The sequence below is a fragment of the Orbicella faveolata genome, unplaced genomic scaffold (genome assembly GCF_042242905.1).
Source record: "Orbicella faveolata isolate gen_17 unplaced genomic scaffold, um_ofav_v1 contig_34, whole genome shotgun sequence".
Lineage (NCBI taxonomy): Eukaryota > Metazoa > Cnidaria > Anthozoa > Scleractinia > Merulinidae > Orbicella > Orbicella faveolata.
The window spans coordinates 2,311,782-2,339,454 of NW_028301563.1; the positions used below are offsets into that span (position 1 = coordinate 2,311,782).

General features: G+C 39.5%; 1 protein-coding gene and 1 long non-coding RNA gene across 4 annotated transcripts in view; one reads left to right on the plus strand and one right to left on the minus strand.

Annotated features, from left to right (window-relative positions):
• Nucleotides 1–165: 165 nt before the first annotated feature.
• The window catches only part of LOC149104286 (uncharacterized), a 198,784-nt gene continuing 171,276 nt past the window's right edge, over nucleotides 166–27,673 (minus strand). The window contains exon 2 of the long non-coding RNA XR_016201658.1: nucleotides 166–207. This is a non-coding gene — a long non-coding RNA (uncharacterized LOC149104286). The remainder of the gene's footprint in view (nucleotides 208–27,673) is intronic.
• On the plus strand, nucleotides 462–27,051 carry LOC110059755 (stimulated by retinoic acid gene 6 protein-like). Of its 3 annotated transcripts, XM_089271967.1 has the most exons (21): nucleotides 462–611; nucleotides 3,267–3,318; nucleotides 4,276–4,361; nucleotides 7,206–7,342; nucleotides 7,675–7,795; nucleotides 8,131–8,179; nucleotides 9,552–9,692; nucleotides 9,907–9,992; nucleotides 13,576–13,637; nucleotides 14,755–14,816; nucleotides 16,254–16,353; nucleotides 16,608–16,683; nucleotides 17,897–17,972; nucleotides 18,785–18,833; nucleotides 19,411–19,537; nucleotides 20,125–20,232; nucleotides 21,430–21,593; nucleotides 22,645–22,761; nucleotides 23,430–23,480; nucleotides 24,641–24,688; nucleotides 24,923–27,051. In XM_089271967.1, exons 1-21 carry the CDS (start codon nucleotides 580–582, stop codon nucleotides 25,090–25,092), a joined length of 1,914 nt encoding a protein of 637 aa, XP_089128093.1. In that variant the 5' UTR covers nucleotides 462–579; the 3' UTR covers nucleotides 25,093–27,051. The 3 variants fall into 3 exon arrangements, with proteins under 3 accessions (XP_089128093.1, XP_089128095.1, XP_089128094.1); XM_089271969.1 differs by lacking the exon at nucleotides 4,276–4,361; XM_089271968.1 differs by lacking the exon at nucleotides 24,641–24,688 and having other exon boundaries at nucleotides 463–611.

Consider the following 27,673-nt stretch of genomic DNA (forward strand, 5'->3'; position numbering starts at 1 on the left):
CTTTAGGCTAAAATTATAAATTGCCAGTTGGCGCAATAGATCCATTTTGCATTGTTACCAGTTCTTGTTTTTTGCTGCTGTAATATAACCCAGGAATATAAGGATTGAAGAAAGCGAAAAACGTGTTCGCTGGATATTTTTGGACCTCCCAAAATAATACGGGTATTTTTCTTTTTTTTTTTTTTTTTTTTTTTTTTTTTTTTTTGTCTTTGCTAATTTTGTCATTTCATTTTTCATTTTTACCTCTTTTTTTCGCTTTGGTTTTCGTCGCTCTGTTCTTTGTGGTGTATGTCTGGTGTGTTATTACTTCTCTCTTCAATATGTGACGTGTGTACTTTTGGATATCGTTTCGATATCCCAAAACTCGTAAAATATTGAACTGAGTTTCTAATTTCGTTCCGCGGACGGTCCAGGTCGCTCGCGGCCGCCCGAAATTTTTCATCACTCCAGTAGTCGTTTTTCATTTAGCTTCCGGTTTCCGAGAAATTAAGCCACCGCGCCCGGGCCTAAATTTCCGAGAAACTATGCGAGCGAGGAACAAAGGAAAGGACAGCTCTCGACAGCGCAGTAAATTTTGAAATGGCTGAAGATTCAGCGAACACTACAACCCAGTAAGTAGGTTTAATTTTTGTCTCAATGTCGTTTGTGTTGTTGAATCCAGGGGCCTGTTTCGCGAAAGCCCCGGAAAGTTTTCGAGCTCGAAAAGCCATTTTTAGTTAATCGGTATTTACACACAGGGGTGTCTGGAAAACCCGAATAGCGAATAGCGAACAGTCTCGAATAGTGCGAATAGTGCGAATAGTGCGAATAGTAGCGAACAGTCGCGAAAAGTGGCGAATAGTGACTAATAGTCGTCAATAGTCATCGCTTTAATATCCAGCATTATACAATTAATTACACTCGCCGAAGCGGCTCGTGCAATTTCAGCTTTTTGAAAAACTCACTCGTGCAAATTAATTCCAAATTAAACTCGAAACCGTATGATTACCGATACAAATACGTGTATTTAGAACGGCTAGTCAGGCATATGGAATGGTTATATTTGTCCCCCGACAACATGAAATTTTGAAATTTAGGCTTATGCATTCACAACCAAAATATTTTGTCGCAACAAAGAGAGCTAAATTAAATATTTAATTAAGACAATCATATTTCTTCGAGCTCCATGAGCCCACCAATTTTCAGCTCTTCAAATTGCGCAAAGATGGTTGATAATTTTGTGCCAAAACTTTCCTCGATCAGGTTTAAGCTTGTTTGATAGTTTTAAGGATGGAATCAGATGACTATAGATGACATGAAGTTTGATTTTACAAATAAATGTAGTATAATGCATGACTTATTTTCTATGGCACTCGCAGCCGGGCCCGTTTCTCAAAGTTCCCGAAAAGTTTTCGCACCCGGAGAGCCGGAGAAAAATCTCAAAACTTAACTTATGATTACAGAGCTGTTCTTTTCACATATTTTTAGTATAAACAGAGGTTCCATTCCGTACAAGAACTCTGTCTTTAAGGGTGTCTGGAAAACCCGAATAGCGAACAGCGAATAGTCCCGAATAGCGAATAGTACGAATAGTGCGAATAGTGGCGAACAGTCTTGAATAGTAGCGAATAGAGGAAAATAGTGGCAAATAGTGGCAAATAGTAACAAGTAGGGTACCCAGTATCTCGCAGTCAACCTCGTAGCAGCTTAGGATGGGATTTTTCCGCTGAAAAGCACAGACGCTTATCAGGACAAAAGGTCACAGTTTCTAAACGTAATTTCTTTTGTTTTAACCGCTGCAAAAGCGTAAATACGTCTTTGTTAGGTTATCCTTGTGTTTTCTGTTTTCTTAATGTCGGCGATGGACAGCCTACTAGCCTGAGTCCGGAGAAGAAAAGGTAATAAATTCACTGAAATTCTGTTGCTTATTGGGATAATTTCAGCTTTTTGAAAAACTCACAAGTGCAAATTAACTCCAAATTGAACGAGAAAAACCGTATGAAAAAATTCGCGCGGAGGAACTGGTGTTACACTTGAACTGCACTGCCCTTAGCCGATCAGAATCGAGTAATTTTTTCATGTGTGTTATTAGGTGCATAACAGATTCGGATTTGGTTTATTTGTCTGCGACGTAAGGATGTTAACACCTCAGAAGGTGTAATATAATGTGATTATTCACGCGAAATGTGCGTGACCAGTCTGAGAGCTAATATATATGGCTTTTTGACCAAGCGTATTAAGGCTGGTTTTCACTAGAGCATAAGCACAAGCACAAGCATAAGCATTAGCACAAGTGAAAACAGCCACGACATAAATATAAGCATAAGCAGAAACATAAGAAGAACGAACCCACTTATTTGTCTCGTGCAGTTTTCACTAGTAACGCGCTCGACATAAGCATAAGCATAAGCACAAGAAAAACGAACAGTTCCGTTTTTCTTGTGCTTATGCTTATGCTTATGTCGAGCGCGTTACTAGTGAAAACTGCACGAGACAAATGAGTGGGTTCGTTCTTCTTATGTTTCTGCTTATGCTTATGTTTATGTCGTGGCGGTTTTCACTTGTGCTTATGCTTATGCTTGTGCTTATGTTCTAGTGAAAACTTAAGCCTTTAGCGTGAGGTCAAGATGGTTGGATAATGGACAAGTTTTATTTTTTTGCGTGTTTATGGACCAAAAGACGGTCGAGGCCCATAAACAAGCAAAAAAAAAAAAAATGTATATATATATATATATTGCAATTCTTTTAGTTGCTTACAGTAGTAGAAAATAAACTGTTGTTGTTGTTGTTGTTATATATATGGCTATATCTATATCTATATCTATATCTATATCTATATATCTATTTCTTTGCTTTATTTTTGTTAACACTGCCACTTTTCTCATTTTCCAACTCGATCATTATATACAAAGACGACAGGAAATCTTCAAGCTGTCTCAAAAAATATTTTTCACCGTGCATTTAACTTACAAGAGAAAACTTTGTTGAACCTGCTTTGGCTTCAGGAAAATTTTCTTGTGGGACACGTAGCACATTATCCCTAGCAGGCAAGATACCATGCAGTATTTGGCTCATCTCGCCTGCAGTATTTGGCACAATATCTTCATGGCTATAAATTTATTTTTCTTTCCTTCTTTTTTTAAACTTTTTTTTTTTACATTAGAATACCTATTCCAGTGTGTAAACTTTTTCGTCTTCTTCTCCTTGGTTGGGAATGAGTCAATAAATTGACATTATTGTACTTTTCTATCTATGCAATTGACATATTCATTATATGATCAAATTAGGTGCCATGGAATAAATGAGCGGATGTATGAACTTGGATGCCTTGCTCCCGCTGTAAGTTGAAAAGAATGAAGACAAACTTAGTATACTGAAAATTCCAAGAGACTGTTAATAATTAAGGCGTCTCAGTTTAATTTAATTTTTTTTTGTTTCCTTCAGCACCCCCCCCCCCCCGCCCCCCCCGAAATGTGTTCCTGGAAAAGCATGAACAACTGCACAATTATCGATAAGTGAACCAGTCAGTCTATTCTTATTTTTGGACATCACTTAGCTTGCTCATGCTCAGACATTGGTGAAACAAATGAAGGCCATGCACGTACAATCTGATTGATATCTATTTATTATGAACATTTGCATGAAAACTAATGGAGTACCACCTTTTTTTCCTCTTTCTTTATTTTATACATGTTATATACTGCTGTTGCAATTTATTAGTACAAGATGGTGAATGCATGAAAGAACCTCCCTCTAATAATTATGTCATCTAAATAATAACTAAATTAATGCCACTAACACCTCCCCCACCCCACTCCACAAAAAAAAGAAATTGTAAAATCCTGGTGGTCAATTGGGTCTCTAATAATGCAGTATGGATAACATGATCTTGAAGTGCTCAATACAAGACATCTTCAATGCTGTATCATGTCCGAAAGCACATTAACTTTAAAAAAATGGCTGCGAGAAAAATGAGGCACTGCTCCCTGTAGTCTCTAATGCCTGGCTTAAGTTTCTGTGCAAAAGGCTTTTGTTGTTGTTGTTGTTGTTGTGTTTTTTTTTTTTTACTGGGTGTATTTTCACAGTTGTTCTAATCAAAGAAATGCTGCAACTCAGTTGTTGGAATATTTGGAAATTATTGCTCATATTATGTGTGAAATATAATTATATCCTAAGTTGCATGTTAAAATGTTATATTGCACTGAGTATGTTCATTCAAACAACTGATTAGAAGCAATTATAGTAATTATGAATGGGATGTTAATAGTTAAGTTATTACTTTTAATTGTTTTGTAGCTTCTCATCATTTTGATACTGGCATGTCTAAGGCGCCGAGTGAATTTCAAACATGAATACTGCAATGGATATCCTGGGCTATTAATGTAGGTGTTTGCAGGACTCACGTTTCATAAAAAATAGCTTACAACTAATTCATCATAATCATGCAATGGCAATTAAGTTATTGATAGCCAGATTGATCATGAATGTTTTTGTTAGGGTAAGAGGTAGTGGTTGGGCTCTGAGAAATCCTTTTTTTTCTCAAGGCTGTGACTAAAAGTGGGACGGGGACTTAGGGACTGGGACGTGGGACGTGGGACTCAGGACGTGGGACTCGGGGACGCGGAGACATGGGGACTCGGGGACGTGGGGACTCGGGGATGCGGGGATGCAGGGACATGGGGACTCAGGGACGTGGGGGCGCAAGCACATGGGACATGAGCACACGCGGGGACTCGAGGACGTGGGACGTAGGGACTGGATGACGTGTTAAACAAACAACACGTACCTGATTTTTGCACTGAATTTGTAAAATACAATTTTCGGCGGTCAAATGAAAAGTAATAGGGACCTTAAGCACCAATGATGAATGAGACGATGATGATGAGTAAAATTTCTGTAGGACTGGATCGAGGACGTCATTCACGGCGTGAAATCCAAGTGCAAGCACGTGTAAATAGAGCTGTGTCCTTGCAAACGTCGACCTAAAACTATCGAAAAATTTTGTCATGTCTTCCTTTCACGAGCTCCATGACCAGTTTTGCTTGAGCAAAAAATAAATAACTAACCAACTTTCATTTCAATAAAAAGGTAAAGTCTGCATAATTGCAATCCAAGTGGCCCATCAGGCTGGAGCTTATCCCGGTTTCTGTAGCATGAAGCGACTAGGAGTATTTCTACTCCCCCCTGGATGGGATGCTAGTCCATCGTAGGGTTACCCCCAGCATTAAGTTCGCCGGTACCCATTTATACACCTGGGTGGAGAGAGGCACTGTGAGAGTAAAGTGTCTTGCCCAAGAACACAACACAATGTCCCTGGCCAGGGCTCGAACCCGGACCGCTCGATCCCGACATGAGCGCACTAACCATGAGGCCACCGTGCCTCCCACATTTCAATGGTTTGATATAAATTTTCTGGCTGAAACACTGCGTAAATAGATTAATACATACTCATGTTCGCTCTGGATGGCAAACCTGATGTTTTGATGTCCTGAACTTCACATGAATGATGAGTTGAGCACGGTAAGGGGAAATTTTACTTCCGGTCGTCGTCCTCTGGGCTCATCGTCGTTGGTGCTGGTCCCTAACACATGCTGGAGATCATCAGCTACTGGTCTGCTGACAAACTCTCCAGCATATTAGATTACCTTTCACTTGACCGCTGAAAATTGTATTTTACAAATTCAGCGCAAAAATCAGGTGTTGTTTGTTTATCAGGTCTTCAAGTCCTTACGTCCCATGCCCTCGAGTTCCTGTGCGTGCTCGCGTCCCACGTCCCCATGTCCCCGCGTCCCCGAGTCCCCCCGTCCCCACCTCCCCGCATGCCCGAGTCCCCACGTCCCCGCATCCCCGTGTCCCCGAGTCTCTCTCTCGTCCCACGTCCCATGTCCCACGTCCCATGTCCCACGTCCCAGTCCCCAAGTCCCCATCCCACTTTTAGTCACAGCCTGTTTTCAAGCCATGAACAGGTGCAGGATAATTTTATGGCCTCACAGAGAGGTATGGGAACACTGGAGGGGAGGGGGGCAACTCCTATACATGTATATAAATGACAGGGGTGCTCATCGTACCTTTTAGGGGTTAAAAAAAAGTTGTTTTAGTGCCTCTTTAGTCTTAGGGTGTGCAGCCTCAAAAGGTCCACAGCAGGATCTTTTGTGGTACCAGTTTTAGGGCATTGATCAAGCCAAAAAATATATGACAGGAGATAATATTGTGTCATAATATTGGGTGTTAAGAATTAATGTACCTCTTAGGGGAGAAAAAAATTCAAGCCACGCCCACAAAACAGGATCTTGGTACCTCTTAGAGCACCACCGTCCCTTTTATATGTTTGGGAATCTGCCTGTTGATAACTTCCTTTCTGGGAACCCTTTGGGTTACTGGCAGGGACATGTCAGTGAATGAGCCATTTCTTTCTTGAAAAAAAAAAGTTGACAAAAAAAACAACAACAACAATGGTCAAGAAGTTGACAAAGTTGGATCTGGGTGTTACACAATAATGTTATGCAATCCACCACAGTTTCTTCACATACTTCATACATTAAAAATCTGGTGATTGATATGCTCCCCAAATGTATTAGCTTTGGCAGACCCTGATGGCCATAGCCAGAAGAAAGTTCTTACCAATTAGTCAATTAGCTTTTTTTAGTATATTGATTTATTTTTTTGATACATATAGCCTCTCACTTGAACATGAAGTAAATAAATAAGTTCCAAACTTTTTCTTGAGGTAACTACATTTAGTTAGTTCACCTCATTTCTACCTTAAAGACTTAAATATTGACGCCCTTCGATCATGTGTTAAATTTAAGCCAAAACTTGAAGATGACAATTAATATAATCTTGCAAGAACCATTACCTGAGTATGTTATTTACAATATTCATGACTATTCTAATCCAGCTAATTCATAGGTTGATGCAGATACTGATGACTATAATGTTGCGCTACATCTGAAAATGACAAAATGTATAAATTACATATTATAATAAACAATGTGACAAGGGATCAGATCCAGGATTTTTCTTAGGAGGGGTGCATCACTAAGCAAGGAATGGCGTAACTGACTGCACAATACCAATTATGTTAGAAAGCCGCATGTCATCTAAGGGGCGGGGGAGGTGCACTCCCTGCACCCTCTCCCTAGATCTGCCCCTGTGTTAATTATTATGGTATGATATTTATTTTAGTAATATATTCTGTGTTGAATGTTCAAGCTTCTTCTTTTCAGACCAATCAACTTCTTAGGTGGTTTTAGTAACAGATATACCATTGCCGCTACATTTGGAGCCACAGCCAGTACATGCCTTGAAATGTTTCTGTCACGGAATGGTTTCTTTTCCTTACCTGGTCCTGCTTGGGTGAAGGGTGAGTGATATATGATATATCTATATATTTTACTGTAAATTATACTTAAGTCTTAAATGATTAGTATCTTCAGCCCACTTGTTCATCAGATGTATATTTTTTAAACACTTTAGTGATCGTTTAAGGTTTGAAACTTGGCAATAGCTGGCTTAAATTAATACCAGCAGGTTAATACATGTAAATGTGTAACTTATTTTCCTTTGAATTTCTAAAAAGGAATAAATTTAAACATTTTTTAACTATAAGTACAATCAGTTAAATTAAAATATACTTATTTTATGGAGGATAAACACAGTTTTAACAGCTAATTAGTGTTTAATGTGTCTTTTTAGTTTTTCAGGGTATTGTAGCTGTCCTTATCTTTGGAATACTGTTCTACCCATTTTTTGCCTGCCTTACAACTGAATACAAGCTGCTGGGATCACTTCTTGGCTTTGTCTATGTAACAATAAGGTTGGCACAGTATTGAATCTGGAGATTGAAATTTTATTAGTCATGTAAATTAATATTACAAGAATGGTCCTAACCTTTTTCCTAGTAGGCCAACTGTGAATTAATCCAGATACCAGTGTGTCTGGGCTTAATTAATCAGAAAGAAGATTCCTATTTCAGCTCCCATTTCCTCATCTGCCTGCTGACTGTACCATGCAACCCCCCATATGCTACAAAAAAAAAAGTGGATTAATTTTGTTCTACATTCAAATTAACACATTTGCCTTTACTTATTTATTACATGTACTTAATGAATGCACTTCTCATGTGAATAAATTATTTTGTTTGCTTTGTAGATTCTGTTTTAAACTTATCATTGATTTTCAATGTGGAGATACTTTTGTGGTAAGAAAGTGATTAGTCCTTATAAGGCAAAGGGATTGTGCTGAGCACTTCCAATGTTTGAGTTACTGTAAACTAGGTGCTGTATACCATTGAGTGCTGTTACCATGTACAGAAAGATCCTTTTAAGTAATGTTACTCTGAATTTGAGTCCAGTTTTACTATCCAGCATTATAGATGCATGATTATATCATGTGTATGAGAGGTTATCTAACAACACAATATGGCTGGAAGTATAGGGTAAGGCAAAGTCTGCATACGAGCCAAGTGGTTCATCAGGCCGGAGCTTATCCTGGTTTCAGACTTACCATGAAGCGACTAGAAGTATTTCTACTCCCTCCTGGATAGGATGCTAGTCCATCGCAGGGTTACCCCCAGCATTAAATTTGCCGGCACCCATTTATACACCTGGGTGGAGAGAGGCACATGCACCGTGAGAGTAAAATGTTTTGCCCAAGAACACAACACAATGTCCCCGGCCAGGGCTTGAACTCGGACCACACGCTCCGGAGTCAAGCACACTAACCATGAGGCCACCGCACCTCCCACAGAATTATAGTGTAGTCAATCAAATTAGTCAAACCACCCACCCATCCAGCTATCAATCCATCCATCGGTCCAGCCATGGGAGAGCCATCGGAGAGCCTGGGAACGAGGTTGCTATCCATTCACCTATCTATTTATGTACCAACCAAGCCACCCACCCATCCATTCATTCATTATCTGTTCATTTCCATCCATCTGTCTATGCACTCATCTTTCCTTCCTTCCTTCCTTCCTTCTTTCCTCTCTCCCTCGCTCCCTTCCTTCCTTCCTTTCTCCCTCCCTCCCTCCCTCTCTTCCTCCCTTCCTTCCTCACTCCCTCCCTCCCTCCCTTCCTTCCCTCCTTCCTTCCTTCCTTTTTTCCTTCCTCCCTCCCTCCCTTCCTTCCTTTCTTCCTTCTTTCCTCCCTCCCTTTCTTTCTTCCTTTCTTCTTTCCTTCTTCCCACCCTCCTTCCCTTCCTTCCTTCCTTTCTACCTTCTTCCCTCCCTCCCTCCCTCCCTCCCTTCCTTCCTTCCTTCCTTCTTCCCTCCGTCCCTCCCTCCCTCCTTGCTTCCTTTCTTCTTTCCTTCTTCCCTCCCTCCTTCCCTTCCTTCCTTCCTTTCTTCCTTCGTTCCTCCCTCCCACCCACCCACCCTCTCTCCCTTCCTTCCTTCCTTCCTTCCTTCCTTTCTTCCTTCCTTCCTTCCTTCTTTCCTTCCTTCCTCCCTTCCTTCCTTCCTTTCTTCCTTCCTTCTTTCCTTCTTTCCTTCCTTCCTTCCCTCCATAATTTCTATTTTTCTTACTTGCCTGCTTGTGTGCTTGCTTGCTTATTCATTAATTTACTATTGACAGGGAGAGGCCAGGAAGGTTTACTATCTGTCACAACTTGGGAAGGTTCCAACCTACTTGTGCCTTTTGTTTATCCTGGTGAGGTTTGCTGTCCTGCTCTACTTTGAAGTTCGAAAGAAATGGTTCCCTTTTGCAAGTGGGAGAGTAAGTGGCAATGTTTTTTAAAGCAAGAATTTTTTTTCGGAGTGCAAAATCACTCAATTGGTTTATGCCATCATTGCATCTAAAACTGGTAAAAACTAATGATATGTTGTACATGATAATTTTGTATCCTGTTTTTATCCAGTTACAATTTAAGCAATATTTACTGTAAGCGATCATAGATTTGTAAACTTATGATGTTTATTGGTTATTTTAGGGTGGTGGTGGAATCTCTGACATTCGTTTGGCTAGAGAGCCAGAGATAGCCCACATCAAGGAGCTGTTAAATCCAGGATCAATCCCGTAAGAACAGTATAAAGACCACAAATAAACTGTTTTAACAGAGAAAGTAATACACAGACACAGATGCATGGTAATTTTTGTGATTGTTAGACACTTAGAGCGGTTTTCAATTGAGTGTCATAAAAGCCAAAGCTAAAGTAATCACGCTAGCCAATCACAAAGGACACGGACAATCCAATGAACCAATCAAAACTCGAAGTAATTACATGTAGCAAGTGTAAAACGTGGGAAAACGAGTGCGAGTGAGTCATGTGGTTTTACTTCTGGTTGAATACGAATTATTTTTTACGCCAATCATGTAGCGTAGTGATACAAACCAATTACTATCCGGATTGTGGGATACGCGAAGTGTACTCCAACCACGAGGGACAGAGTACTTGAATTAATGGGATCACCTAGAATACCAGGCCCGTAACCAGGATTTTATGGGGGGGGGGGGGGGGGGGGGGAGTGCTAACGAGGCCAAAATGGACCAAACTACCGAAATGTATTTTTTATTGTCTGATCCGTTTATTTAGGAAAGTAGCAATACATGAGAAATTGTAATGGCAAAGTACACGGTAGGAACTGAATATTACATTTGTCGAATACAACTGTTTGAACTAAGTTATAAAGGACTGATTTTACAATGTAAAATGATACATCAAAATACTGGGGAACCAATCCCTCAGAATAAACCTGACCTCCAGCCTTTGTGAGTGTTTGGTGGCAAACAGATTTACCACCTCATCCAAAACAATTTTAACTTGATAATGTATGTGTATTAGTGCGAGGGACGACAGCCTTTCCTGGCCCATGCATGCCCTGTTACATGTATGCAGCCGCCTTGAAGAACTCGCACTTCTTTCACATTCGTGCACAGCTCGTTGCAGGGATTGTGGCGCATATCTTGCGAATCGAATTGAATTGTTAAGAAAGTACACATCGGCTTTTCATAGAATATTGTCATGACATCAGGAAATGACGATAAGAGACCAAGAGAAACAAAATGTATTTTCCCTCTTTGTGTGTAGAAAACTTCTATTTTGATGGTTTGGGATGCCTGTGGATTGCTGCTTCAGATTAACCCTCCCCCAGTCCCTCTCCGAATTGTTACTCTGTGTTTCTCTCTGGCTTTCTATTAAACGAGTTTGTTTCATATCGAGGAATAGCGACTAAATCTCAGAACATAATAATGGGATCAAGACTGGTGGACATTGCGAAAATAAGTATGATTTGCCTTCTATATCTCGCTGAAAAACAGTAGTTAACTGAGAGAGATCTGAAGTCGTGGTTTCAGCTGGGCTGTCATCGCAGACTGCACTGTCATTAGTGTCATTGTAAGCGTCTGATGACTCTTGACGACGTACTTTACTGACCCATGTAACGAGAGACTGGCAAGATTTAGCTGCAGCCTTCCTCTTTCTATTTTCCTGTTCTCTCCTACCCATAACGTGTTACACAAAAAACTCATTTTGCATCTTCGGGCGCTCATGCGCTCGTACAAATAGAGAATACTACCCGACGCGTTAGCAGACGTGTCTGACAAAAATCGTGAGATCGCTCCCTTGTCATTGGCTCGCTCGTCTAAACTTCCGTGCAAAGCGTGCGCACGTTAATTTTATTATTCATTTAGATAAGATCAGACATCAGTGCGCTCACTGAAATGTTCTGAATGGCTCGGGCTACTAGAGTGCAGCTGGTTTTAGTTTCCCAGTGAATACATTACTGCTTTTTCCATTCTTTGATTTTGTTTAACTATCACTGTTAAGTTTTAGACTTTACCTTAACCGACTGCACTCCTTAACTTGGATATTCACAGAGTATCAAAATGCGGACCTTTGGGGCCTGTGGGGAGGTGCGAACGCACCCCGTGCACTCCCCCTGGTTACGGGCCTGAATACTCACTCTCTCTTTTCGCGTCGCGCCGTTTTTCAAACGCAAAACAATGCAATGAGTTAATGAAGAGATTATTTCAAACTCTAAATTATTAATGACAATGAATCTAGCGTGGGTACTGATTGCTGCTCAAAGAAGCGAAGGAAAATCGGGTGTACAATGCGATCGCGTGTGACTCGACGAGGCGTCCCAGAGGGTCCCCAATAGGTTTGGCAGGATGCGGGATTTGGCTTTTTTTCGCTGTGATATTTGGGATTTGAGCTGAAAACAGGGGCAGGAAGCGGGAATTAAAATTACCAGCGGGAGCGGTATTTCGTGTTTTTATAGTGTTGGGATGCGGGATTTGTAAAGGGAACAGAGCGGGATACGGGATTTCAATTCTTACATGGCCTCATAAATTGTTATTTGACCAGCGTAAAAACCACAAGCTGGCAGAAACGAACCTTTTGTGCATATAGCTGTGTCAGGTTTCAAGTAGTGAATAGTAACGACTCTGTACCCTGTCATGTTCTGCCAAACGTATCTATTATCGCTTAACGACGTTAGCATCATGAGACTGCTGGCCGGGTCGTACCAGAGCGAATTCAAATATTTCCAATTTTTGGCGAGGAAAAAATTGGCAAAAATTTAGCAAGTTCGAAATTTTGGCAATGGTCGCATTAGACCAACATCTGTCTGTTTCTGACATTTTCGACACTTGTGTCTGTAATCTTGCCCCTCCCCCCTCCCCCCTCCCCCAATCCTTTCTAGTTTTTCTAGTCTTTCGACCTTTTTCAGAGTGCTTGTCTTGTTTTTGCCAGGATAGCCACACCGGATGGCGGTGATAGGGATTTATTGTACGATGCGCCATATATTACGAAAATGATGCGCGAGCAGGAATTCCTTCATTCGGAAAGAAAAGTTCTGAGCCCAGATATCAAGGAAAGTGAAGACGCTGAAAACTTTGAAAGAAACTGTCGAGTGTATGTATGGGCCATCTCTTAAAAATGGGAATGAACAATCTTTTTCTTTCGCTGATACGTGGACAAAAGAAAAAAAACAGTAAACCGTTTACGGAAAGAAACGTTATAATCATTTGTGCTTACTTATTTGCTACCCATTGAATTCTTTTGTGATCTTTTATACGATATCTATTTTCAAAAGGTTTCTATGTTAATAATTAAATTAATTATTAATTTAACAAATTAGTAAGTAACGTAGAAACTTCTTTGAAAAGTTGGCGGGATCGGGATATCCAGACAAAAAAAGGGCGGGATGGCGGGATTAACAGGAAAAAATGGGCGGGAAAGCGGGATCTGAGAACCCTATTGTGGACCCTCGTCCCAAAACCTCCTGGAAAGCGTAGCCTGCGTCGCTAAAATTTGAGTTTTATATCACGCAATTCTAAGTGACAGCAAACTTAAATTGTGTTTATCATTTTGTCTCAAGCACTGCCCCGGAGAAATTTGTAAGCGGCGTTTTCAATCTGAAAACGCATCAAATGTTTTCCGTCGACACTACGCCCAGTTAATTTGAAAACATAACAATCAGTGGTCATTTTGGTTTGTATTTGAGGAAGACTTACCAGGGAAGTTGCATGATAATCGTGACGTCATCGTTTCCGTAAAGATCTTGTTACTGTAATGTGTACGTGGAAGTTAGTTGTGACATTGACAATTTAATCTGAGCGAACTTCATCAAGGAGTATTATTTACCATTTTGTCAGGGATTTTTGGGAGATGAAATGGTATCCAAAGCTGCTGTACCCAATATACAAACCAAGAAAAGGTTGGTAACGTTAATTTTGTGCAGAGACCATGAGACGCATGACTTTTATTATTAAAAACTAAATCATTGGATTATGCAGTTCAAGAGTTTTCATTGGCTTAGCCATCATGGTTATGACCCAATTGGCTATGGGCTGTAGTAACAAATAAAACGTAATTTCGTTCAAAAAGTGCATTTTTTTTTCAATTTATAAGTCTTATGATACCGATGTTTCGCCCAGAACTTCAATCTGCTTCAAGGGGAAGTGATAAGAACATTACAAAGAGCACATTGCATATTAAGAACAATACAAATTTGAGCCGAATCATGCTTTGTACTTGAAAACTTGCTGCACATGAATCCTGTTGTCCCGATTGAGAAGAGTTTTTGCAAACATTGGTGTCCCGTGCTGCTAAAAGGCGTCAATTACGCCAATTTAGACTTATGCGTAAGATCTTGAATGATTCCTAGGAGGTGCATTGACCAAAGAGCAACACAGCAGTTCTCAACCAAAGCTGACGTTTGCAGTGCTTTTCAGTTCATGTTCCGCCGCTTTCTGGTGATTTTCAGTCGAGAAACAAATTTGCATTTCGTGTCACTAATGTGGGGCCATTTTTGCCTGGCAGTAGTGTTGCGACAAAAATGTTTCAGTTTTCAATGTCAAGAAATTATTATTTTACCACACTGTAAATTAAGTTATTTATCAAACACGAAAAACTGTGTTTGACAATATAACTTATTTACAAATATCAAATCTATGAGGCTAAGAAGTCAGGGAAAGCTTATAATTAAGGCTTATGTGAGACAACACGATACCTCAAAGGTTATATGATGCGGGCAACGTTGTCCTCCAACTTGTTTCCCAAAACTAATGCATTCAGTTGAATAGCGTTGTTGTGCCATTGGTGTTGTTAAGTTGTGGCAACATTATGCCCGAAGTTGACCGAACTTTTTCTGCAACATGTGCTACTAGACAAGTTTGAAAAAGAGTTGTTACCTTCAATGGCGTTGACCTTAATTAACACTTGAAACACAGGCACTCCAGACTTACGGCATGTACATCATACAGTTACATTTATAACTTTATAAATTCAGCGGTGTTTTGTTTAACAAGAGTATTTTGATTTGTCGGTTTTAGATTTCTTATTCTCGACCCAGCTCATCTCAACCATGTTGGTGTGTGCTATTACGGTCTTCCAGGTGAGTTGTATGGTGTATGAAAGGGTTGTGTTTCCAGTATTATTGCTAAATGGTAAAAACAATCGTTAATAAATTGAAAGAAAGAACAAGCAACAACTTAACAACAGCATCTATATTTTCTCATTATAAATATGACGGCAGGTATATTTTGCAGGGTGCAGGGTGCAGGTTTCAGGTTGAAATTTAATTATAACTGAAAAACCGCTGGCACTAAAAATAATTAATAACCGATATACTCGTCGGGGGTTCTTACATAAAGTAGTTCGCCTCTTTCGCGCGGTGAAAACACGCTGTTATTAATATTTAGGCCTTCTTTGGCAATCTTCCAACTTGTGACGCCGTGTACGGAAAGCAGAGACTTCGTACGCTTCCCAACATGTTTGTGATCGCACTTGGTTTGAGCGATGTTCTCATGTCCATCGAAAACACGATCGATCCGCTATAAGTACTTATCGATCGACACGCAGAGACTGGTGAAATCTCTTCAAAGCCATCTGGATGGCCGCTCCACAGATGTCTCCATCGATTCCAGATTTGGCTCGAGTCTTCCCTCAACAACAGAAGATTGCCATCACAAATGAAGCAAATAAATAAAGAAATGAAATAATATAAGATTTTAACCGACGGAATATACTAGCGCAAGCTCAGTGTGCTTTCATTTTGGTACTCACAGGGAAGAAACCAAATTCAGCAGATATTTCAGATGATATTTCAGATGTTTCTTCAAAAACAATAATTCATTGCAGGCTTAAAATCATAGGAATATACTCTCCTCCCATCGCTTCGGCCGGTTTGGCACTTAGGTGGAAGCCACCTTTCTGAGCGACTGTAAACAGCGTCATGTAACAGTCACGGTAATTCTACCAACTGTACGTTCTTTCAAGTGCCAGCGGTTTTCCAGTTATAATTACATTTCAACCTGCAACCTGCACCCTGCACCCTGCAAAATATACCTGAAGTAAATATGAATAGCACTACTAGTATATCATTTTTAGGTTATTTAATATAGGTAGCATGTCTTAAATGAGGTAACTGTTATAATCATGTTTGACTGGAGGATAAAATGAAGCGTTAGCTTTTCCGTGAAAGAGATTTTCGAATACTTTTTTTGAGCTGCGTATGTGTTCAATCGAACCCCGAGATTGGAGGGGTGGGGGTGGGGTGCTTCATTTTATAGGCTAAAAGGGATTCTGCGACACCAAAGTATATGGTTTAACCTGGCTAAATATTCCAAAGTACATTTTAGGTTCACTATCAGTTTCAGGGCATGGTAGCTAGAATACGGTATTATTTTGGATTGTTTCATTTCAATCATAGTAAATTACTTCATGTGTTGTCGTGGAACTTTCGTTTTGACAAAATATTCCTTGTTGTCTGCGAGCGAGGGAATTCCATTTTACTTTTTCTATCGTAACCTCTGTTTTATTCTTCTGTCAGCTTCTTGTGGCCTTCCTAGCCATCTTTGATGCTTTGAGGAGGATTTCTATTCGAGCCTGTACGACTGAAAATTGCAAAGCCTTCCGTGATGTCCTATATGGTAAGTCATTCCCAACGAAGATGCCGCCTAAACGAAACTTCTGCATAATTTTCCAATATCAAAATCGAGATGAGCAATAGGAATCACAGCAAAACAAAACTGTTAACGCTTGTCAATAAAAACAAAATTAATAATTCGAGACGCAGAATCTGGTTTCTAAATCGTATCCATGCTGGCTTTGTCAAAGCCAGTGCATGGTAACTGTTAGTGGGGGTTCCACTTTATTGATTTTATTTTCTTTATCTTATTTCCAGGCGGGTTTGAGGGAGGCTTAGTCGCGTCAGCATTTTTCTCTGTTCTGTCGTTCCTACATTTCATGAAATGTCACCGGTAAGTTTGTTGACAGAGTGCGCTTTAACGGTGGAGAATTTTACCCCTTTTTCTCGGGCAACATTTTGAAAGCTGTCCGACGGATGATAGGATATGTGGATTCAGTTTTTGAGAAAGAATGCTCAGTAACTAAAACGAATGAATGCCGGCTTGGGAGGTTAAACGTCAATGATCCTACATCCAATAAGTGTTGTTGTAAAGCTGGTTTTTGTCCCGCTACAGCTTGCCCATTCATTGGCTAGTTCGTGGTCGCAGGACATTTAACAATGAAACTATTTCCCGCCAAATGCCATGAACGGGCAATGTTGCAAAAACCATGACTACAAACAGGAAACAGGTTACTGTTACCCGAGAAATGTTGACCGCTGCTGCACGTCATTTGTTAATAAAGTGATTACTTGTTTTCCACCAGTTTGACCCATTTATTTTGCTATGTAACAAATCACTTAATGGTTGGTCCCTTGGGGAACAGTGAAGTTTGTTTCCCTCGAATCTCAATGTTTCCATTGACTTCGTCTCGGGAAACATTGAGATTCTTGGGAAACAAAATTCACGGTACCCCTCGGAATGAGTCATTAAGTGTTAATTACATTGATGTTGGCAGCCACCGTTGTTGTAGTACTGAATAGGTGTGCTATACGAACCATTGGGCTCTGTCGAGGAAGTGACAATTATGAGGAAAAAAACATAACACTTTTACTTTTCTAGGAAGGCATGTACTCTCAACTTCGTTGCGAGAAAAATCACAGAGTAGAATGTTTAAATGAGCTATCCCACAAACTATTGTGGTAGAATGTTTAATTTCAATCATAATAGATTTACTTCATTTTAATTTAAGTTGTGTGACTGAATTTGCGGGAATAATATTAATAGACCTTAACCGTTCAGTTGTCACTCATAGTCAGCTCGTCCTTATGATTGATGTCTTACTAACTAAGCACGAGGGCCGAACTGGGGAGTATTGGCCCTGGCTCGTGGTCTGGTGCAGTGAGTTCCATACAAAAACGTCGAGGGCCAACATGATATATTCGCCAGTGCGGTTCGAGCAAGCTAGATTAGTAGGTTCTTTATTATATGTCACTCGGGCCTTGAATTTGCCAACTTTCGAAAACAAAAAGTACACTGCTTATGATCGTTTCCATGGAAACAATCCGAATGGCAAAATACCGACCAAGAATGATAATAATGTAATTCCTAATGTAATCTATTCTAGGGAACACGTTTTGCAGATGTATCGAGGCGAGACAGAGTTTTCAAAGGAAGTTTACGTTTCTCCAGCAGGCTTGGTGGTAAGTCTTTAGGAACAAAAGACAGCAAATGTCTGTTGGATAAATCCCAACAATCCCCAGTTTTTCACAGAAAGTTAGTAGGGGTATAGTTCGACAATAAATATAGCTCGAGAATGGTTTTAACTTTTTGGTCAACGAATTTCACTGTAAAATTTAGAGCGTTTACAGACTTCTGAAATTTCGGTAAAATTAATCCTCAATATGCAGACTTATTACTTTTCCCAGCTGTTAAAATCAAAATGTTTGTAATTTTCCGCGAACATTTTGTTAATTTTGTAGCATGTTAGAAAATGTTCAAATAAGAGTATCAGACTCACAAGTTACGGGCTTTACAAAATCTCCTTATTTTACAGTGTTACATGTAAGCCCTATCATAAATAAATCAATGAATAAATAGGTAAATAAATAAATAGATAAATAAATAAATGAATATATAAATAAATAAATAAATAAATACATACATACATAAATAAATAAATAAATAAATAAATAAATAAATATTAAATAGATAGATAGATGAATAGTAAAAAAGTAAATAATTAAATAATAAATAAATAGTATCATGTGAAATATCTGTAAGTGAACTGTACTCGATATGATTTTTGTAACACAATTTGACGAGAAAACTTGGGATTGAAAAATACTGAGGAATGAAAACAAAAAAACAAAAAACAAAAAAAACAAAAGAAATGTTTAATCAAGGGTAGACATTACCTTGGCAAAACATAGGCTACCTCAGACTCAGATTCGTATTTGACAGGGATGAGACTTCTAGCTTCTAATTGTTCTTTTTCTCTTTTTGTCACTCGCAGGGAAAAAGCCTACGATTTTCTGGATATCAGATAGCCTATTCGTTGATTGGTATGACACAAACTAACGTTATATCGCTGGCGTGAACAAGGCCTTATGCATCACTGTAACTTGCCAGGTTTAAGGTTTTTTTAGTCCCGTGATGGGGAGGGGGGTGGAGTGGGTGGTACTCGGAGGGTTGGGGGTGTGCGGCCTGCTTTCCAAAACCCTTACCCTATCTGCAATTTTCTCTAAACCATCTATGACCTGAAAAAGTAGCTTCTTCTAAAAAAAGATATACGCAGTTTAAGACTAGAGTGCAAAAACCCATACCCTGTTTAGGACCAAAATGGCCAATATCAATACCCTATGACCAAAACGGCTGAAAAGCATACCCTTTGGGGCTGCACATACCTATATAGCCCATATAAGGGGTACCCCGGGGGGAGGGGGGCTTTAGTCAGCCGTTTATTCAGGAACTCCTTAAAACTAGGTTTCAAATTTCAGAAAGAGTTTTTCTTGGAGATAATGCTGCATCGCTTCCGGAAATTGACTGTGGAAATGTTTAGGAAAGTTCTCCGCTTTTAAGATATCTAACATATATAAGACCAGTGAAATTCATGCAAGGGTTTTTTCTCTCTCTCCTAAGGTTACTTCACTCTGTGGGCATTTCTATCTGTTGTGGCATTTGTTCTGGCAACTATTTTCAGGGATCCAAAACAAGTATTTTCCGCAGAGATAGCAAAACAATTAGGAGACGCAGTATTGGCTTTTCTGTGAGTTTTGACCGATTTAACAGTTAAACTTTACTGGCGCATTCTTTACATCTTTAATGACATCATAAATCTTGCCACAACATGTTTCACTGAGTCCCCTAGAAAATACTTTTATAATTGATTTTATGCGGTCGCAGAGTTTACTACAACTCAATAGCTTTCATTTGAGTGGTCACACACTGGGGCTTCATCCAGACAGTTAAAATTTAGAACGACCTTGCACAGCATAATAAACAGTGCCACATGAATGTATTGCTCAATAACTTTTATTTGAATGGTCACACACGAGGGTTTCATCCACAGATTTAAAAGCTAGAACCATTTTGTACAGCATAATAAACAGTACCACTTGAAAGTACTGCTCAATAGCTTTCATCTGAATAGTTTCACACTAAGGTTTCATCCGCAGACGTAAAAGTTAGAACTACCTTGTACAGCATAATAAACAGTACCACATAAAAGTACTGCTCGATAATCAGTTTCGTCTGTAATTTTTATCCCTGTTTTTGATTTTACTATCTTAAATTTCTCCTTTGACCTCTGCTATGTTTTTGTTTTGGTTTTGTTTTTGTTTTTTTCTTTTTTAGACCAACAGCGGGCATGGCTTTTTTCTTATGGTTGTTCCAGCTGTTTCTTGCACATGTGATCTTTCGAGACAGAGATTACCCGAACATTACTGTCAGCATTGATAACAGGTGTGTATCATTTCACAAACGGAGTTTGTTGTTGTTGTTGTTGTTGTTGTTGTTGTCGCCATTTTGACCAAGAGAAAAGTACGCACAATAGAAAAATCAACGTTATGCACATTGTGTGTTAAAATTCAGTATAAACTTTATTCAGTAGGTTTGTATCCAGTCAAATGGTGAATAGTTCCACCCCCCCCCCCTCCCTCCCCCTAGTCTCAGGGAATTTTTATCTTGCGCGATTTGAGGTGACCTGGGGCCCGTATCTCGAAGGTCCCTGGAAACCCGTAGCAAAATCTGAAACCTTATGATTACGGAGCTGTTTTATTCACGTATTCTTAATATGAACAGAGGTTCCCTTCATACAAGAAGTTTCAGGCGTATACACTTCTCCGTTTTTTAAAACAGATGAGCTAAAAATGGCTTTACAGGCCCGAAAAGTTTCCGGGGCTTTCGAGAAACAGGCCCCTGGGGCGCGTCCGTTGTCGCCGTTTGATTTCAATTGGTAGAAATACGGCATAATGCAATTGCTCCTAGCATCTTTCGAAATATTAATCTTTTATCCTTTTCTTGCACTTAGATAAGGATAATAACTTTATATCATTATCAATAGAATTCCACATAGCAGATAGATAGATCAGTATCACCTTTGAAAACCCCAGATATATCGAGAAATAATCCATCCTGTGACGCGATGTTTCATGTGGACCGGCAGCCTTAGCAGCTTTACATCCACTTTCATCCTCCACGAAAATATAAGAACTTTATCTTTGGAAGAGCTGGCTACCATGTCTAAAAATAACTTGAGAGGTTTTACCTTGGGTACAAGGTGAGGTGGCCTCATGGTTAGTGCGTTCGCCTCCTGATCGAGCGGTACGGGTTCGAGCCCTGGCCGGGGACATTGTGTTGTGTCCTTGGACAAGACACTTCACTCTCACAGTGCCTCTCCACCCAGGTGTATAAATGGGTACCGACAAGCTTAATGTAGTGGACTGGCACCCATCGAGGGGAAGCAGAAATACTCCTAGTCGCTTCTTGATACAGAAATCGGGATAAGCTCCGGCCTGATGGGACACTTGGCTCGTATGCAGACTTGACCTTTGATAAGACTTATATGGGGAATTAACTCCTTTACCCTCCATCAAAATGACTTTTATTTTCCCTCTGAAATGCTGGATGTGTTTGCTTTTTTTTCTTTATTATTCCTAGACGGCTGTTCTCCATCATGTCGTACTTTTTCTTCTTCTACAACATTCTCCTTGGATTGTTTTCCTGCACCATGCGCATTCTCAAAGGAATGCTTCTTGGAGTTATCTTTATCTCTCGTATTGACCGCACGTCCTTGATGCAGGGATTCCAGACGTGGGACAAAGGTTTGTTAAAGATATACGTAGTTTATTAACTTATTATTGCAAACAGCTCTGTGCACGTACAGTTCAACCCCTATTAAACGGCCACCCTCGGGGAAATGGTTAGTGACCGCCTAATAGGGTTGGCCGCTTAATAGGGGTTCTACTGTATTGCAACACACCGATGAAGGCAGATGTTTCTGTCGAAACATGTCTGTGACTTTTAAAGCTGTCGCCATTTATTTGAAATTAAACAGCTAGTATTTAAGTTATCACCAATTACTGAAAGGAAGACGGAGAAAATTCTCGTGTAATTGGTCTAAAACAAGTCATGACTTACCCAGGAAATTACAGCCAGACCTGGAGTACATCTGAGAATAAGCCCAGCCAGCTTTTACATTTATGGTTTCCATTCACTTGTCAGTCGTTTACGGTCAGTTTTCGCTAAACAAAAGATGTTAAATTGAATAGAAGTTCTTGGTCATTATCACCGAAACAGAGCCAAATGACGTAGAAGCAATTGAAGCATGATTCTCCTTGAAAACATATGCTTGGATTGTCTTGTCCTCGAGGCTTATATTTTTCCTCAAGCTTTGCTCGTCCTCTTGTTCAAGTTTCGCTCGAGAGGGGAAAACTGTTCCCTTCTAGCATTTGCGTGGTTATAGAACCATAACTGCTACAATGAAGCTGGCACGCAACAAGTAAAATTTTTCTACGACTTACTCAAGTTATTTTTGATACTGAAGACGATAATAATTGAAGCTACACTGTATCTAGTAGTCAAAGCTCTTAGAAACGCCTTGCGACGCCAATTTTTCTTGGAACAACGCCTTCTACCACATTTTAACCCTAGGAGTATATAGGCATAATATAGTGTTTCGTATTTTTATCATGTATGTATCCATTTTAATGTTATCGCCATATGTTAGTAAATAGTATTTTAGATTAAGGGCCACAAGTTTATTAATATTGTACACTATTAGGTGCTACCCTCGGTAAATAAAGTGTTTACCTAGTCACTTGCTTGTCACCATGTCGCCTATATTTTGTTTTATTTCTTGCATTTTCCACTCAGCTTTCGTTGCCTACCTCGGCTTTGTCACTGTGCTTGTGGCCCATAGACACCCAATTATGCTAGTGTTCTGCCAGATACTTCTTGACAGAAATAAGGATTACCAGCCTCTGCAGGAACGTAAGTTATGTCAATTTTCTTGTGTATTAAAGTTTAAATGAATTTTTTATCGCGACTTGTTTCTTCTTAAGCAGTGCTACACCGGCAACTCTTCTGGTCGCTCAAAATAGTTGTGTCTACCCGGCTTGAGACAGCAAGCCGGTTTGTAGTTTTGATTTATTCGGAAAGATAACTGAAGCGCTCTTGTTATGTATCCTGCTTTGGCATTGAAAGTAGTGTCTCAGCTGACTATATAAACTTCTCTTTTGTGATTTCCGAATTGTATTCGCCAGCCACCAAATATTCAAACAAATTGGATAACTATTATTTTGGTAAAAAAGATCAGAATAACCGACAAGAATAGAAGTGGACTTCAGTTTATCAGGTTTTATTTTGTTGACATTCTCATGAAATTTGGAATCTTCTTAGGGTAGTTTTGTTTTTAGATGTTGTTGTTTATTCCTGTTAATTTTTATTTTTTCAGCCGTTTTTCGGCCTTTTTTTCTGTTAAAGAGAATAAAGCAAAATAATTTCACGCTCTCGGTAATTCTTAGCGAACGCTATCATGGCGGAATACCGTGCTTTTAAAATTCCAAACAAAACAATATATTTACATTTAATTTATTCCCACGGTCTGTATTAATTCGTAATTTTCATTTTTTGCCATTACTTGTATCTTTCAATTGTAGGACCTCCTACCCGACCTAAACCAGCTGTTTATTTGAGAGACCCTTCTGTAGGTGTGTAATATGTGTGATGTGGCAACACGGAGTGACAGTCTAACTTTTAACATTCAAATTCTCCTCACTGGCTTCAATAAATTTCTTTTAGAACGGGTTGAGAGATTCTGTTAAAAGTCGCATTTTCTCAATTAGGTGCCCACTCACCATTAGGCGTCCCTCCTAGAATAAGCGTCCTCCTGAAAACAATAAAAATTGAAAAAAGGAATCCATTGGTGTCATTAACAATGAGTTGCAAGGAAAGATTGAAGAAGGAAAATGCAAAATGATTCCAGACTTCTCACCAGAAATAAAATTATGTGAGAGCGAGGCTGCTTTGATCAAGAAGATTCACAGAAGAAAAAAACTGAATTTGAAATACTGTGTAAGTGTCTCTGGCAATTAATGGCAAAATGCACGGAGCCCCTTCGGTGCAATACTGGTGTAGTGACTTCCACACATGCTTGCCATGTCGTATTTGCATTTTTACTGATGTCGTAATTAGCTGAGAGCAGGCAATTTATAGCTAATTTATAATTGTCGACGTTCGTGATTTTCTCAGTGATACTATAACTGAGTAATAGTGTCAAGGTCAAGGTCAAGGTCAACTTTATTTAGGCAGGGTGGCCCACTCGTAAGATTTGAAAAATCTTTCCAATTACACTCGCTTAAAGGCTCGTGCAATGTGAGAGAATTTTCGAATATCACTCGTAGTGTAAATCTCTAATTGCACGCGCATCCTTACGATTACCTATGAACACTTATTCCCTCATTATTTCTTTCATTCGTTAACTCGCTTATTGGTAAATTCAAACATTCGTCATTCGTTTGTAGGTTTGTTTATTTATGCAGTCGGCCCGTTATCACCGTCCGTTTTATGAACAAACAAACCAACAAACAATGTCGATTTTTAATTTCGGAGCTGATTTCAAGAGTACAGTGGAACCCCGTTAACACGACCACTTTCGGGTCATGGAAAATTGGTCGCATTAACGTGGTGGTCGTATTCAAGGGGTTCTTTAAATAAGAAAATGACTGACTGAGCTTTTTTTTTTCGGGCCAGAATAAAGTGGTCGTAATAACGAGGTGGTCGTATTAACGGGATGGTCGTAAGGTGGGGTTCCACTGTAGCTAAGTCCATGGGAATTTCACATCTCACTTCCGTTTTCCTTTACTCGCAGAACGTTTGGGCATCCTTAGTATTAACAAGCCTGTCACCAACTATTCTGGTAGGTGACACTATCTTCTGAATGTTTTTTCTTCTCTCGCCGAAAATAAATAAACCTCACCACTTGTCGAGGCATTTTATACACTCAGTGAGGTTTTGAGAAGGTGCCCTAAAATTACGGCCAAATTAGCCAGAGTGGGCCACAACGGCGGGAACAGCATAATAACTCGGGCATTTGATCCATGACGTTAATCTCTCGTACCAGTCCTAATTGTGGTTTCTTTTTCCCGTTAAGGTTATCACCGGGAGCCCCGTCTGCCGCGCATGTCTCAGAAGGCAATTAACCGCTGGTTCTTGGCTGTGACGCTGCTGCGTAACCCATCTCTCGTCAACTATCGGTGCCAGGGCCACGCGGTAAGACCCGCTTTGAGGCTTGGAAGTATCAACATTGGCGATCAGGTTTAGAGCATCCGAAGCTAGTTGCCAGATTGGTTGGGAACCCAACGTTTGATCCCCGGGCATTATTAGGGAACTTTAGAGTTGCGTACGAGTAAGAGTTTTCAATAGGCTGTGTTCGTATTCTCTAGCTTGCAGTGGAGGCTCATGTCGGGGAATAATTATCATGAAAAATAGATTAATGTCATTTGCTCTGAAAACACTCCCCGCGTTAGCCTTAAGAGACCTTTTTCGACTGGGTGGTTTGTTGCTCCATTTCAGACGATGTGATGATACTCTTGCGAATTCTTGCTTTCAAATTTTCAAATAGTTGTGTGTATATGAAAGAACAAGTTTTAGATGGACAAAAGAACAATTCTCTAGAGAATGTCACGTGGTCTGTAATGGGAAAACAAACCGCCCAAACTAAAGAGGTCTATTGCAAGTTAATTCCAGTCCAATGCCGGCCGAGAGTACGAATATGGTCTAGTCTGGGTTTCAGGCCTTACATTATCACGTAACATATCCCATGAGGGGCTACCCTCTCTACCTAAACCAACATCAAGGCCTCTGGAAACGTCACTGGTTTGAAATTCGAAAATCGTGGTCATACTCAATCTCTTTCTCGTAGTCAAATCTGAAGATCCTTGTACCTGGGACTTGGGGATACGTTTGTGGTTCGCTTTCAGTGAGAAATATAGCCCGTCGTCATCATTATTGTACTAAGCAGATAACTCTATCATGAAGAGTAAGTGTGTTTGCTGTTTCAGCCTAAGCGAACTGTTAGATACATGAAGGGCTTACGTTGTCCCTGAACGAGTCTTTGAAGCTCGATGGAGATAATCCGCCATTTTTATTTAGAAATGCTCACCCAGATGCCCAGGAGCAGATCACGTGCTCAAATCCGTATCGGGTAGTTCGTCTATAGCATGACAGATATTAAGTAAAACGAATTTTTAAACAGTGTATGATTCTGTTAATTAATGCAGAACATAAGTGATCTTAATACCTTATAACAGATAATCTGAGAGATCATTACCGTCAGGTGCCATTTCCTTGGCAAGTGAATAATATCTTGCAGCTAAAATAAGGCTGTATACTGAGTGATCCGTGTTTGTTTGTTTATTTGTTTGTTTGTTTGTTTAAATATTGTTATTGTTAGAGTGTTTGTTTGTTTGTTTGTTTGTACATGTCCATCTACCCTGCTGTTTTGTGATAAGTTGAAATAAAATAATATATTACAAAAAAGCTAAAGGCTGAAGTTTACATGGTTTAAGAAAAAATATAAGTTTTGTAAGTGAATTAAGAGAATGAAGTTAAAGTTCAGATTAACTATCAGCCGTCTGGAACTGAGTAAACGATATTCTATCCAAGGTTAGTATAAAAGGTACGAGACAGAACTGCAGAAGAGAAAAAAAATAAGAGAAACTTGTGGTAGTTTTCAGAATAACTATGATCTAATTAAATTGTAACAAGTTTGCTCACAGCTGAAAATGATTTTACTCGATAGGAAGCAAAGATGTATAGCTATAAACATGATATGTTCATTTCAAGTTAACGCTATCGTTAGAAATATCTACAATATATTTCAGTGCTATATTTTCTTAGATGGCATCAGTAACTGGTGAAGACCTGCAAGTTATCTGTTTAGAAATTATCGAATTCAGCGTTCGACTAAGACGCTAGTTCTATGAAAGAAGTATTCTAAATTCTAAGTTACTTGGAGTAGTTTAAGTTATTGTAGGTTATTTTGCCTATAATTGAGTTGTAAGTTATTTCTCAAAGTATATGTTGTTGAAGTTTTTGTTCTAGCGTCAGCTGTTAGGAAAAAACAAAGAAAAGAAAAATAGATAACTTTACTCGTCAACGCTATTCCTACACGAAAGGAACTAAATGTAACTTAAAATATAAGTGTGGAATGGCTGTAACTTATTTACATTGCAGTTCTATTGTAAAATGCTACGATTAAATCTTGCATTTAAAAACAAACTTTGGCTGTAAATGTCTTTTAGCTACTGTACTTTTCTTTTACCGCTACTTCGCCCTCAAGCCGTAACTCCTTGAAAGTGGCCTGTCCATATCTGGCTACCCCTTTCTCTTTTATTTAAGACATCTCGGTGCCTCTTAATTAAGAATCTTAGCTAAGCGAGCGGACCTTAACAGGAGAATGTCGCTTGCGCAAGAAGGGTCGCGAAGAAAAGACCTGATATTCTCCAAGAACAATACCGAGCAAGCTTAGTTATTAAGAGATTTATTATATTTGGTATTTGAGACTTTGTCTGTCCTACCCTGTAAAATGGCGTATATAAATAACGCAATAGAACATTGAAAAAGTTCGTAAAACTCACTCATGGACTTGCCCTTTTCTGCCATTGCCTTCAGTTCCCCTAGAAAAATTTCTGCCTTGTAGACCTGAAGTTCTCTTTCCTTGTTTTTCCTTTTTCTAACATCTCATTAATTATATTGTTTGCTATCGACTTCTACCACGTGATAGCTGACGAGTAGGCAGCCCGAGCCAACTATAACCCTTAGAACTCGAGAGCGAATCCATTTTTGTTAAATAAATCTACTAGTCGTTCAAATCTAAACGCTCTTCGCGGACACTTTCAAA

What these genes read in the sequence shown, in the direction of transcription:
- LOC110059755 (XM_089271967.1), top strand. Translation starts at nt 580, where the DNA reads ATGGCTGAAGATTCAGCGAACACTACAACCCA. An exon ending in CATTTCATGAAATGTCACCG is followed by an intron (nt 16,684 to 17,896) that starts GTAAGTTTGTTG and finishes AATCTATTCTAG; the next exon opens with GGAACACGTTTTGCAGATGT. An exon ending in GCCTGTCACCAACTATTCTG is followed by an intron (nt 24,689 to 24,922) that starts GTAGGTGACACT and finishes TTTCCCGTTAAG; the next exon opens with GTTATCACCGGGAGCCCCGT.